This window comes from Aedes albopictus, chromosome 2 (assembly GCF_035046485.1).
Source record: "Aedes albopictus strain Foshan chromosome 2, AalbF5, whole genome shotgun sequence".
Classification (NCBI taxonomy): Eukaryota; Metazoa; Arthropoda; class Insecta; order Diptera; family Culicidae; genus Aedes; species Aedes albopictus.
The window spans coordinates 369,412,023-369,425,497 of record NC_085137.1 but is presented as its reverse complement, the minus strand read 5'-3'; the positions used below and the strand labels follow the sequence as shown (position 1 = coordinate 369,425,497).

General features: G+C 44.4%; 1 protein-coding gene across 1 annotated transcript in view; it reads right to left on the bottom strand.

Annotated features, from left to right (window-relative positions):
• The window catches only part of LOC109430547 (uncharacterized), a 776,197-nt gene that overhangs the window by 43,758 nt on the left and 718,964 nt on the right, over positions 1 to 13,475 (bottom strand). The window contains exon 15 of the mRNA XM_062852938.1: positions 739 to 2,384. Within this exon, the coding sequence (XP_062708922.1) occupies positions 739 to 2,384 (1,646 nt within the window). The remainder of the gene's footprint in view (positions 1 to 738; positions 2,385 to 13,475) is intronic.

Below are 13,475 nucleotides of genomic sequence, written 5' to 3'. Positions count from 1 at the left end.
CATGTGTTCTTTGAATGCCCACGTTTCGTAGAACCAAGGTCAAGTATGCAGAAGGTATGCGGTAGAGATATCAGGCCTGACTACATTGTTGAAAGGATGTGTACGGGGGCGGGATTCCGTTAATTCCACGGTCTCCCAAGTCGTATTTGAACTACAGAGAAAATGGCGGGCCGACCAACAGCAAATGGAGTTGGTCCCCCTTCCAATCCGGGAGTATCTGGGTATCTGAACAGCAAATTTTCTCATTCTAGAAAAAGGGGCTTAACCCTTCGAACTCTTTCCTTTGGCACGGACTTGTAGCTGGGTACTAAGTAGAGATCTTCATAGACGGCGGCGAACGCGGTGGCTGCACTCCGTTAAATAACACCTGGGGATACTAAATGATCAGGAAAACTCTAGCTATGCTCTAGCTACCACAATAACATGAAAAGGTAAGTCACCTAGGTTAAGCTGTGAGCTTCAAGCTTTAGGGATTGGAATAATCAGCTCTTTATTAATAGTTTCCCTGATTGAGTTGGAGCCTTAACAGAAGTATAATTTCTACCTCCAGTCTAAGCCAGACTAGTTTTCGTGAGTGCCAGCCAATTGTGGATCAAATGTTGAGCTCCGACTACAATTTAGACATCCGCAAAGCTGTAATTTTTCTTCGAAATGAACTAAGGATGACGCAAATTTACAATTTATTGCATTTCGTGTTGTTTTATACATCTTTGTAGAAAAACACATCAATACACTTACCCATTCTCAACACCCAGCGACAGGAAATCATCACCTTCGAGCGCACTGTGCCGGCCAGTCCACAGTATCAGCCCATTCAGCGAATGCGTTTTAAACCGCAGGTTCAGATCTATTTCGTAACTGATCACCCGCCGCATGGTTTCCGCGTCACTATAGTGAAAGAAACTTTCCGTCCCCGTGAAACACGCCCCCTGGTATCGCCTGTAGTATTTGTTCTTATACTTGACGCTACGGGATACGTCATCTTCCCCCTCCACTCGCAGGTGCTTCTGATGTTGCCGATCGTTGTTGGTGGTGCTGCTCCTGCTACTGCTACTGGATCCACCACTGGACGCCATTTTCGCTGCACCCTTGCTAAAGTTTGTATGTTCATCACGAAACCGATTGTTTTCCTTTCCATCATCGACAACCGCATCGCGAGTGCCATCAATACCGTTTTCGTTATCGTCATCCATCGTGCTTAACGGATGCTCGGCGACTCCACCCACCCGGGAGCCCGTGTGTCGGATTTCCTCGTCGTCCATGGCAAAGTCCCACCCAGCAGGACCCCCATCGGACGCATCGTCACTCTCGTAACCGTCATCTTTATTTTTCATTATTCGATTCATCTCTTCGATTAATGTTTCGTCAAAGTCCGGATTGCGTTCCGGTTGATTTTTATGGTGTGATGTTATCCTTGGCTCGTTCCCCACTTTCTTTACCAGGTCAGGGCGATAGGGTATTCTGTCGCCGTTATGGTCATAATCTTTATTATAGCCGTCGTTTAAATCACCGTAACTGTAACTTTCGAATCGAGGACCATCTGTGGTTTCTTCATTTATTTCATTGTTGTGTGTGGTAGAGGTAGCCTTTCCTTCCGGCTGTTTTACTTGATTTTTGTGTTGACGCTTTAAAAATCGATTTTTTTCCTCCGGGGTCGAACCGGCATCGTCATATTTAGATTCACCATCATCATTTACGTTGACATCTTTCTCGTCATCGCCACCATCTTCGTCATCGTAAACATTGTCGCCCTGAACCTGATAGTCATCATAATTTTGAACTTTGCTGTCATCATCTGAGCTTGTGCTTTTGCCCGCCGGTTGACCCTTTCGCTCTTCGTTGCGATAATCTTCGTCGTCATCACCCGTGTTGGGCTGCGTCGTGGTGACATCCGCTTGTTGCCGTTCCGCCCGAATGATTATTTTTTCTTCATTTTTATCACGACCACTGTTCTCATTAGGGCGGCTCTTGCTTTCCGGGTCAACACTGTCGCTCTCATCATCATCATACTCATAATAATAGTAATCGTCTTCACCGCTTCCCGTGTCCCCTTTACCACCAGCAGCCTTGGTCGAAGGAACCACCGTTGTGGTGAAGTCATCATCTTCATCCGGCTGCTCCTGCAACAGTTGCTGTTCCTGACGGTGCACTTGATGTAGCTTCAGTAGTCGTTGCCGTTGTTCAATCACTTCCGATGGTAGCTCTTCTGCCTTGTTGCACTGCTTGTTCTGCGGGTTGCACTGGCACTCGTAGCTGTCCAGATTGGGGACACATTTGGCTAATGGACCACAGGGTCGAGCCACGCAAGCGTGCGGACAGTTCTCCACGTTTGAGCCACCGAGGGCCTCCGAGATAATGGAAATGGTGCGATCGTTGATGTCAACCTGCGGATGGAAGAGAAGGAGTTTTATTTAGCAACGATTGAGGTTATGAGGTTAACATGCATGGCAAGTTGTTCCGGAATACTCTTGCATTTTCACATATAAAGGAGATTTGGTAGTCGAGCTCCGCAGCAATGCAATCAAGAGCGAAAAAGTTCACCCATTTTATATGGCCATATCATGCATTATTCCTGGAAATCATAAACAGGGGAACTAAACCTGAGAATTTTGTAGGAGTTTCAGATGAAAATGTCTCAGAAGTTTCAACTGAGATTTTTAAAGAATCAAAAACGTCTATCTGCACTTACTTTCATCTAAAAGATTCAGTTAGACTTTTTTTATGCATTCCTCCTTAAATTGCACCAGAGATTCTACATGGAAGTTCTTCATGAAATTTCTCGGAAAATGGTCCAGAAGTTTCTGCTAGTATTTCACCATAGGTGTCACCTGTGACCATCTCAGAACCCCTTTTTTTTTAGAGATCCCCTCCAGGATTTTCTCTATCTCTTAAATTCAAGGGTTCTTCTTGACATATTCCAGGAGTTCCTCAGGAAATTCTTCCAACAGTTCATTCGGAAATTCATCATCATATCTTTTCAGGATTTACTCCAGGAATCTTTTTTGAAATCGCGTCAATAGATCCTCTGGAACTTGTCCCAGAATATTTCTTCACGATTTCCTCCAGGAATCTCTTCAGAAGTTTCTCCAGTAATACCCCCCCTCCGGTAATCTCAATTCGGAGATTCTGTCTGAATTGACCGAAAATTCAACCAGTTGCCCCTAAGGGAATTCTTTCAGTTTTCATCCGGATTTTTTCCAAGAATTCCTCCTGAAATTCCTCCAGGAGTGCCTCCGTAAAATCCTTCAACAGTTCTGGAGGATATTTTTCCAGAAGATCACTCCAGGAGTTCTTTCAGGCATCCCTTCAGGAGTTCCTCCGGGAATCCCTTCCAGAAGTTCCTCCGGGAATCCCTTCCAGGAGTTCCTCCGGGAATCCCTTCCAGGAATTCCTCCGGGAATCCCTTCCAGGAGTTCCTCCGGGAATCCCTTCCAGGAGTTCCTCCGGGAATCCCTTCCAGGAGTTCCTCCGGGAATCCCTTCCAGGAGGTCCTCCGGGAATTCTTGCGGGAATCCTTCCAGAAGGTCCTCCGGGAATCCTTCCAAGTGGTCCTCCAGGAATCCTTCCACGAGTACCTCCGGGAATCCCTTTTAAGAATCCAGGAATCTCTACAGGATTTGCTCCAGAAACCTATGAAGCGTTTCCTCCGGGAGTCCCTGTAGTATTTCCTCCAGGAATCCCTGCAGAATTTCCTCCAAGAATCCCTGCAGGATTTTCTCCAGGAATCACTGCAGGATTTCCTGCAGGAATCCCATTACGAATTCCTCCTGGGATCACTTGAATAATTTCTCCGGGAATCCCATCACGAACTTCTATGGGAATACCTTCAGGAGTTTCTCAGGGAAACATTTCTGGAGTTCCTCCGGAAATTCCTTCATATTTTTTTTCGGGAATCTTTTCAGGAGTTCCTCTGGGGATCACTTTAGGAGTTCCTCCGGGAAAACCTTCAGAAGGAACTCCTGGAATCCTTACAGGATTGCCTCCGGGTCATTCTACCCTGGTTGAACAAAGACAGGACTTTATTTATTTTATTTATTTGCATCTTCAAACTATCAACTGAAATCACTTGTTTCTATGTAAATTGAATATAATTCATGTAAGTAAGCGTCTAATGAGAAACAGATTTCCGCGTACCAAAGTTGCACTGATTTTATTCTAATCTTCTATATATATAAAACTAGCTGACCCGGCAAACCTTGTATTGCCCATTTTAATTGTGGCTCTTGCACTATGACACAGTTTTTCTAATGTTTTTGTTAATTTTCTTAACTTGTTCAACATATGTACATATCTACCATGAGGACAATTTGCACTGTTCAAAAATCTTGTTGATCATTTCATTCATTAATTATTAGTTGTTTGGCTCTAAAGTGTATGTAAACTCACTTGTATATACATTGGAAGGCTGGCTCCAGAGGTACGTTATCTTCCATTTGATACATTGATCCCCATCCGTTTGCATAATCCAATGTTCTGGACTAAGTTCATACTTCTATTAGAACATGCTACTTACCTGAGAAACACATAGTTCGTATCTTATTATTATTTTTATCTTTATTGATTTTTTATGTGAAGGCCCACTCTTTCATAATAATGCAAAAAAAACAGCCTATTTTAAAAGAAGGAAAAATCTTGTATAAAGAATACTGTTTGGTGGTTTGGTTGCTAACCAACTTAAGAGTAACTTAAAATGACTAATCGATCATAAAGTTCACAGTTCAACTGCCATTAACTACACAACAGCGCCACTCGAAAAAAAAAACCTACGATATAAAGAAAGATACATTTAGGTATGTTGTAAATTTTAGCAGTTGGTCCGTATAGAAAATATAACAGTGTGACTTGAAAGAACAGCCTATTACTAAAAGAAGGAAAAATCTCCGATGAAGTGAGCATTATAAACAGCAGGAAGTACAACCTGTGTGACAATGAGGGCATGGTGATCATTCTGTGGATTCAATGAACATTCCGCGTAAAGTCCATTCGGGCTAATCTTTATTCGGCTCTATAAACTTCGGCCTAATAACGGTCGGCCGTACACTTCATCCTAGTTATTCAAAAATGTCTTTTACATTTGTGTGAGAACCCCCTCCACCCTCTGGAATGACTCACAATGTCATAGACATTTCATGCCTTCGAAAATGTCCACATGCCAAATTAGTATGTTTTGCACATATTATGCAGCCATTCTCTGCATTTTGTTTTTTTTAGGATGGTGGAGTGTTGCTCCCAGATGAAGGAAGGGTCACAGACTTTTAACTTTTGAAGTATTTCTTTCTCTTCAAAACCCTCCCCTTCTCTGAGGTTGAAGCGTTCTCAAGCGGTCATGAAAACATTTTTTGCTTTCTCCACATGCCAAATTTGATTGATTGTTTCTCAAGTCATGCAGATTTTTTTGTCCCCCATTTTTAAAGGGGTGGGAGTGTTGGATCTCACACATCCCGCCACCATAGAAACATTTCCTACCTTACCTTCTAAACCCTCCACATGTCGAATTTGGTTCCATTTGCTCGATTGGTTCTCGAGTTGTGCATAAATTTCCGTTCCATTTGTATTGAAGCCCCTCTTTCCAAAGGGATAGGGGTCTCACACTACCATAGTCATAGGAACATTTATTGCCTTTTAAAACCTCCGCATGGCAAATTTGGTAACTTTTACTTACAGGGGATGGCCAAAATGTTTGGGATAGGCAACTTTTTTTTCTCTCACAAAAAGGTTCAACAAGCTATAACTTTTCATAGAGCGCATAAAAAAATCTCAAATTTTGACTGTTTGTCAACCTATTATGTGTGCACCATTGGTACAAATTTGGGCTCGATTGATTAATATTTCGCCAAGTTAGAACCGTTCGGGTAAAACACTATTTTTCAAACAACTCATTCTTGAGGTGTCATATCTCGGAAACCAGTGAACCAAATTGAATGAAATTTTGAACGTACACTAACAATATGTAAGTGCTTCACAAACTATTAAAACATAGGTACTTTTCAATCGTTGAAAAAAGTTATCAAGGATTGACACTTTTTGGATTTTTCTCGAAAAAATGTATTTTTTTACATCAATGTCAATAAATTTTAGTGTTGATATCCAAAGATTTCCCACTTCTGTTCTCAAGTTATCTCTAATAAGACATATTAGAGCCTATTTAGATTGAAGGAAGAACACATTTAGTAATTTTTGTGTGATATTGTAAATTTGACTTATTTTCCTCTATGTGGGTAAAAATTTCAATCCAGTATAACTTAATTCGCCGTGAGAAAATATTACATTTTAAAACGTCGTATTAAGTATCAATATATTGTTGATAAACGTTATAAAATTCATTCAATTCGGTTCACTGGTTTCCGAGATATGACAGTTCAAAAATTAGTTGTCTAAATAATAGTGTTTTACCCAAACGGTTCCAACTTCGCGAAAAATTAATCGCCCAAATTTGTACCACGCACATACCTTCCGTATTGGGCTCTCAGAAAGCAATCTCTGTGTCTGTGGCGTGGCTTACCAGGATATCGAACATGTCGTGTGGGGATGCGATGAGTATCGTGAGGTCAGATCTGAGCTGCATGAAATTCTCCGGGTCCGAGGAAAACAACAGAAACCCGTTAGAGAAGTGTTGGCAGGACTTGATTTGGAATACATGAACCTGATTTACCAGTTTTTGAAACGTGTTGATGTAAGAGTTTGATGTAGTAAGTTCCTTGTTTTCGTTGTCTGCCTTTTGGTTTTGTTGTTCGACCCTGTCTGTCGTCGCCCCCCTTCCGTTTGTCCTCTTCTTGTCGTTGTCTACCAATAAAGTCCTTTCTTTTTGGTCCCGTTACAGATATGGACAATTTGTCCCATCAATGTTTTTAGTATAAGTTAGCAAATAATTTAGTTTTAAACCCATAAACCCGTCCCCCAATTTTATTTTTATTTTTTTTTTCAATCCTTAACCTCGAAACAGCCGCGAGTACTTCGGCTTCCCAAACTAACATAGTCTTAAGGCAGTAATAAATTGTAAAATGTAAAATCAATGTAAAAACAAAAGATTTCGGCTCAGTTATGCCCATGTGGCGCCCGAGCCTTCCAAATAAACGAATAAGTAAAAAAAAAAAAAAAAATTTGTACCAATGATGCACATATAATAGGTTGACAAACAGTCAAAATTTGAGATTTTTTGATGCACTCTATGAAAAGTTACAGCATGTTGAATTTTTTTGTGGGAGAAAAAAAGTTGCCTATCCCAAACATTCTGGCCATCCCCTGTATTTAGTTCTCGAATTATGTAGATATTATTGTTACATTTGTACGGGAGTCCATCTTTTCAGAGGGGAAGAGGTCTCACACACCATAGGAACACTTTTTGCCTTCTGAAACCTCCACATAGCTAATTTGTTTTCATATGCTTGGTTCTCGAGTTATTCCAAAAGGAGAAAGCGTAAAAACGTAAAAACATTCTTCATCTTCTGAGTTCTCTGCATGCCAAATTTTGTTATATTTGCTTGATTGATTCTCATGTTACACACCACCATAGAAACATTCGTTACCTTCTGAATCCTCCTCATGGCAAATTTGGTTCCACTTGCTTGATTTGTTCTCAAGTTATAGGGGAAAGATGGGCATAACGCCACGCCTAAGCATATGCGGTAATAAACCTCAAATTATACTGTTTTTAAGGCTGTAGTTTGCCTTGGAGAGAAGTTTATTCCCTTACCAAAGAGACTTGAACATTTGGTCCGCGTGCCCACAAAATTTCCAATTCAAATAAACAATACAAAAAAGTGTTACTTTTAGGTGCCGGAAAACTGTAGGAGGCAAAACCCCTTTTTGGGAGAGGCAAAACGCCAGCTGGTATTTCCCGCTTTGACTTGTTGTGAAATACCAAGGGGCTCCATCGAATTCTTCCAAGCAGCAAATGAAGGAGTAGGAGGCACGTGATAGTTTGATGGGTTGATTCCATATAATCAGCGCGCAATGCTTATTGAAAATAGAAATGAATTGATATGTCGCACCGTATATTTAGCTGACTTCACTTGAAATGGCCGGAATCTGGATCCGGAGGAACTGGACCAGGATCCGGAAGTGGCCATATGACCTTGGTGAGGTCTCAAACAGTTACTACTCACATGCCTGTTGAAAATAGATATAAATTGATATGTCGCACGTATATTTAGGTGACTTCACTTGAAATGGCCGGAATCCGGAACCGGAGGAACTGGACCAATATCCGGAAGTGGCCATATGACCTTGGTGAGGTCTTAAATAGTCACCACTAACATCCTTACCAAAAATAGACATGAAATGATGTGCCGCACTCTATATTTAGCTGATTTGATTGAAAATAGCCTGGTGCGGAACCCGGAAAACCAGGTTCGGGACCTAAAAGTGGCCAAAGAGGCCATTTCCCGTCACCTGCCGGTCACGAGACCATCACCAATCGATTTAGCATGGTTTTTTCCTTTGGGGTACATACTTTTTATTGCTTCAAACCAGCGGCAAAAATAAGTTCCGTTTTTTGGCTCGATTTTGCCCACTGTGCAATGTCTTAATTTCTGTGCGCTGCAAATTAGGGAACATTTCCAAATGTGGAAAATCGTCGTTTTCCAAGCTTTTCTTTCGATAATATCAGCCGTTCTTAGGCTTAACCTGCTCAGTTTTAGTTCTAGTTTGCTTGCATCTAACGAAAACCTCCACAATATTATGGAATTGCTTGATGGCGTTATGCCCGCAGTTCCCCTACAGATATTTCCATTTTATTTGAATAGGAGGCCCCTTTTCGGAGGGGGGGGGGGGGTCTGAAACTATCATATGAACCTTCCCCGTTCAAAAAAAAACCCCTGCATGCAAATTTCCATACCAATCGGTCCAGTAGTTTCCGAATCCATAAGGGTCAGAAAGACAGAAATTCATTTATATATTTATAGATTTATATAGATTTGAGCGTTAGTTCAGGTTTACAATGCCTTTTCTGTACCATGGGCTTAGATCCGTCTGGGTTGGCGCGGCTGAATCCGAGATCACGGTTGTTACCGTTGGGTAATATTTGTCGTATTTTGTTTCATGAGTGCGTGAATTTAGGGGAGCGTATGTTAAGTTTGCGCAAACTCCAACGGTCGTTTTGTTTTCCGCGCGTGGGCGGTGATGCGCCTGCGTATGGAAATACACCGCCGGAGTACGATGGGTGGCTGACTGCACTGTAGTGCAAATGGAAAAGGTTGCCCGAGAGAGTGAGCGTACCTTTGCGGGAGATAAAGGGGGATCATGAGTTTTCAACTCACTCATGATCTGCTTGCGCGAGCCTTTATCCCCCGCGATAGCCGTCTGTCTCCTTTAGAGGATATAGTGATGAGAGTCTAAGGCTCCCTCGTATTTCTCCACGTTTTGCCGTCGTATTTCGACCTCGTGACCGGTTGTTTCGTCCCTTCGATTAGGTACCCAGTGCACATAGAGCGGGACAAAATCCCGAGGCAGTGTTGCCCTTCTGGTGTCCTGCCATCCCCGGCCATCTCCCGGCTGGTGCTCATCTCCCCCGCGGCCACCTCGTTCATCGAAGCCGAGGCCGCGTGACTGAATTCCCGCCTGTACTTCTCCTCAGGCAAAAGCCATCACCATCTCAGCCGCTCGTTCCGCACCCGGCTGTCGAAAACCGACCATTTTGGACCGAAGCACGGGAAATTCACGTGTCCGGATCTCCACCAGATAGGCCTGTTTCCCTCTGAAATCGAGCCGGTGCCGAAAATTAGGGTCTAATACGATGGCCCTACGCGTGGGCAAACATTGTATTGCCAATTCAAATTTGACAATTATTGAGCTCACTGGAGCGCCGCACTCTAGATTGGTTTTGTTTGCGACCGTGTTGAACTTCTCTCTTAGCTCATTTCCGGTTCATTTCTTTGGGAGTCCCCCTTTCCAGCGACCGGAAGATTCTAACACTATGCTAAGAACCTTCCCCGGTCCCAACAGTACCCACATACAAAATTTCACACCGATTGGTTCAGTAGTTTCCGAATGCATAGCGGTCAGACAGACAGACAGACAGACAGACAGACAGGGATGGGAACACTCACTTGCAAAGAGTTACACTCACTTGCTGTTTTCTCAGCTGAAAAACGTGCAATCAAGAAACGATATATGGACGACTTTTGCCTTGTGGTTTTGTCTAAAAGTTTGCCGAATAGAGTAGAGGTCGCACATGCATAACAAAGTCGTGACAGAGCGGTGAAAGCGACTCTTCACGAGGTGAGTGTAATTTACATTCACCTCGTGGAGAGTTGCTTTCGCAGTTCCCTCACGATTTTGGCATGCGTGTGCGACCTCTACTCTATTCGGCAAACTTGTAGACAAAACCACAGGGCAAAAGTCGTCCATACATCATTTCTTGATTGCACGCTTTTGAGCTGAGAAAACAGCAAGTGAGTGTAACTCTTTCCAAGTGAGTGTTCCCATCCTTGCAGACAGACAGACAGACCGACAGACAGACAGACAGACAGACAGACAGACGGAAATTCATTTTTATATATATAGATTGAATTTCTGTCTGTCTGTCTGTCTGTCTGTCTGTCTGTCTGTCTGTCTGTCTGTCTGTCTGTCTGTCTGTCTGTCTGTCTGTCTGTCTGTCTGTCTGTCTGTCTGTCTGTCTGTCTGTCTGTCTGTCTGTCTGTCTGTCTGTCTGTCTGTCTGTCTGTCTGTCTGTCTGTCTGTCTGTCTGTCTGTCTGTCTGTCTGTCTGTCTGTCTGTCTGTCTGTCTGTCTGTCTGTCTGTCTGTCTGTCTGTCTGTCTGTCTGTCTGTCTGTCTGTCTGTCTGTCTGTCTGTCTGTCTGTCTGTCTGTCTGTCTGTCTGTCTGTCTGTCTGTCTGTCTGTCTGTCTGTCTGTCTGTCTGTCTGTCTGTCTGTCTGTCTGTCTGTCTGTCTGTCTGTCTGTCTGTCTGTCTGTCTGTCTGTCTGTCTGTCTGTCTGTCTGTCTGTCTGTCTGTCTGTCTGTCTGTCTGTCTGTCTGTCTGTCTGTCTGTCTGTCTGTCTGTCTGTCTGTCTGTCTGTCTGTCTGTCTGTCTGTCTGTCTGTCTGTCTGTCTGTCTGTCTGTCTGTCTGTCTGTCTGTCTGTCTGTCTGTCTGTCTGTCTGTCTGTCTGTCTGTCTGTCTGTCTGTCTGTCTGTCTGTCTGTCTGTCTGTCTGTCTGTCTGTCTGTCTGTCTGTCTGTCTGTCTGTCTGTCTGTCTGTCTGTCTGTCTGTCTGTCTGTCTGTCTGTCTGTCTGTCTGTCTGTCTGTCTGTCTGTCTGTCTGTCTGTCTGTCTGTCTGTCTGTCTGTCTGTCTGTCTGTCTGTCTGTCTGTCTGTCTGTCTGTCTGTCTGTCTGTCTGTCTGTCTGTCTGTCTGTCTGTCTGTCTGTCTGTCTGTCTGTCTGTCTGTCTGTCTGTCTGTCTGTCTGTCTGTCTGTCTGTCTGTCTGTCTGTCTGTCTGTCTGTCTGTCTGTCTGTCTGTCTGTCTGTCTGTCTGTCTGTCTGTCTGTCTGTCTGTCTGTCTGTCTGTCTGTCTGTCTGTCTGTCTGTCTGTCTGTCTGTCTGTCTGTCTGTCTGTCTGTCTGTCTGTCTGTCTGTCTGTCTGTCTGTCTGTCTGTCTGTCTGTCTGTCTGTCTGTCTGTCTGTCTGTCTGTCTGTCTGTCTGTCTGTCTGTCTGTCTGTCTGTCTGTCTGTCTGTCTGTCTGTCTGTCTGTCTGTCTGTCTGTCTGTCTGTCTGTCTGTCTGTCTGTCTGTCTGTCTGTCTGTCTGTCTGTCTGTCTGTCTGTCTGTCTGTCTGTCTGTCTGTCTGTCTGTCTGTCTGTCTGTCTGTCTGTCTGTCTGTCTGTCTGTCTGTCTGTCTGTCTGTCTGTCTGTCTGTCTGTCTGTCTGTCTGTCTGTCTGTCTGTCTGTCTGTCTGTCTGTCTGTCTGTCTGTCTGTCTGTCTGTCTGTCTGTCTGTCTGTCTGTCTGTCTGTCTGTCTGTCTGTCTGTCTGTCTGTCTGTCTGTCTGTCTGTCTGTCTGTCTGTCTGTCTGTCTGTCTGTCTGTCTGTCTGTCTGTCTGTCTGTCTGTCTGTCTGTCTGTCTGTCTGTCTGTCTGTCTGTCTGTCTGTCTGTCTGTCTGTCTGTCTGTCTGTCTGTCTGTCTGTCTGTCTGTCTGTCTGTCTGTCTGTCTGTCTGTCTGTCTGTCTGTCTGTCTGTCTGTCTGTCTGTCTGTCTGTCTGTCTGTCTGTCTGTCTGTCTGTCTGTCTGTCTGTCTGTCTGTCTGTCTGTCTGTCTGTCTGTCTGTCTGTCTGTCTGTCTGTCTGTCTGTCTGTCTGTCTGTCTGTCTGTCTGTCTGTCTGTCTGTCTGTCTGTCTGTCTGTCTGTCTGTCTGTCTGTCTGTCTGTCTGTCTGTCTGTCTGTCTGTCTGTCTGTCTGTCTGTCTGTCTGTCTGTCTGTCTGTCTGTCTGTCTGTCTGTCTGTCTGTCTGTCTGTCTGTCTGTCTGTCTGTCTGTCTGTCTGTCTGTCTGTCTGTCTGTCTGTCTGTCTGTCTGTCTGTCTGTCTGTCTGTCTGTCTGTCTGTCTGTCTGTCTGTCTGTCTGTCTGTCTGTCTGTCTGTCTGTCTGTCTGTCTGTCTGTCTGTCTGTCTGTCTGTCTGTCTGTCTGTCTGTCTGTCTGTCTGTCTGTCTGTCTGTCTGTCTGTCTGTCTGTCTGTCTGTCTGTCTGTCTGTCTGTCTGTCTGTCTGTCTGTCTGTCTGTCTGTCTGTCTGTCTGTCTGTCTGTCTGTCTGTCTGTCTGTCTGTCTGTCTGTCTGTCTGTCTGTCTGTCTGTCTGTCTGTCTGTCTGTCTGTCTGTCTGTCTGTCTGTCTGTCTGTCTGTCTGTCTGTCTGTCTGTCTGTCTGTCTGTCTGTCTGTCTGTCTGTCTGTCTGTCTGTCTGTCTGTCTGTCTGTCTGTCTGTCTGTCTGTCTGTCTGTCTGTCTGTCTGTCTGTCTGTCTGTCTGTCTGTCTGTCTGTCTGTCTGTCTGTCTGTCTGTCTGTCTGTCTGTCTGTCTGTCTGTCTGTCTGTCTGTCTGTCTGTCTGTCTGTCTGTCTGTCTGTCTGTCTGACCGCTATGGAATCGGAAACTACTGGACCGATCGGTTTGAAATTTTGTATGTGGGTGCTGTCGGGGCCGGGGAAGGTTCTTAGCTTGGTGTGAGAGCTCTCCGGTCTCTGGAACGTGGGGCTCCCATACAAATGACCTTGCGGGGAACGTCCCTATCGAGCTGCACGTCAAAAAACACAGTAGGCAGGCAGTACGACGTTTGCCGGGACAGCAGTGGCGTAGCAAGGGGGGGGGGCGGAGGGTGCGGTCCGCACCGGGCCCCCGAACCTAGGGGGCCTCCAAATCAGGGCAGGTCTAGTGTTATAAACCTTCCCTGATTTGGAGGCCCCCTGAATTCGGGGGCCCAGTTTGAATAAAGTTCTGTGATTAGCGAAAGATTCCTACATATAAGTATAAGTTAAATACTTGCCGATCTG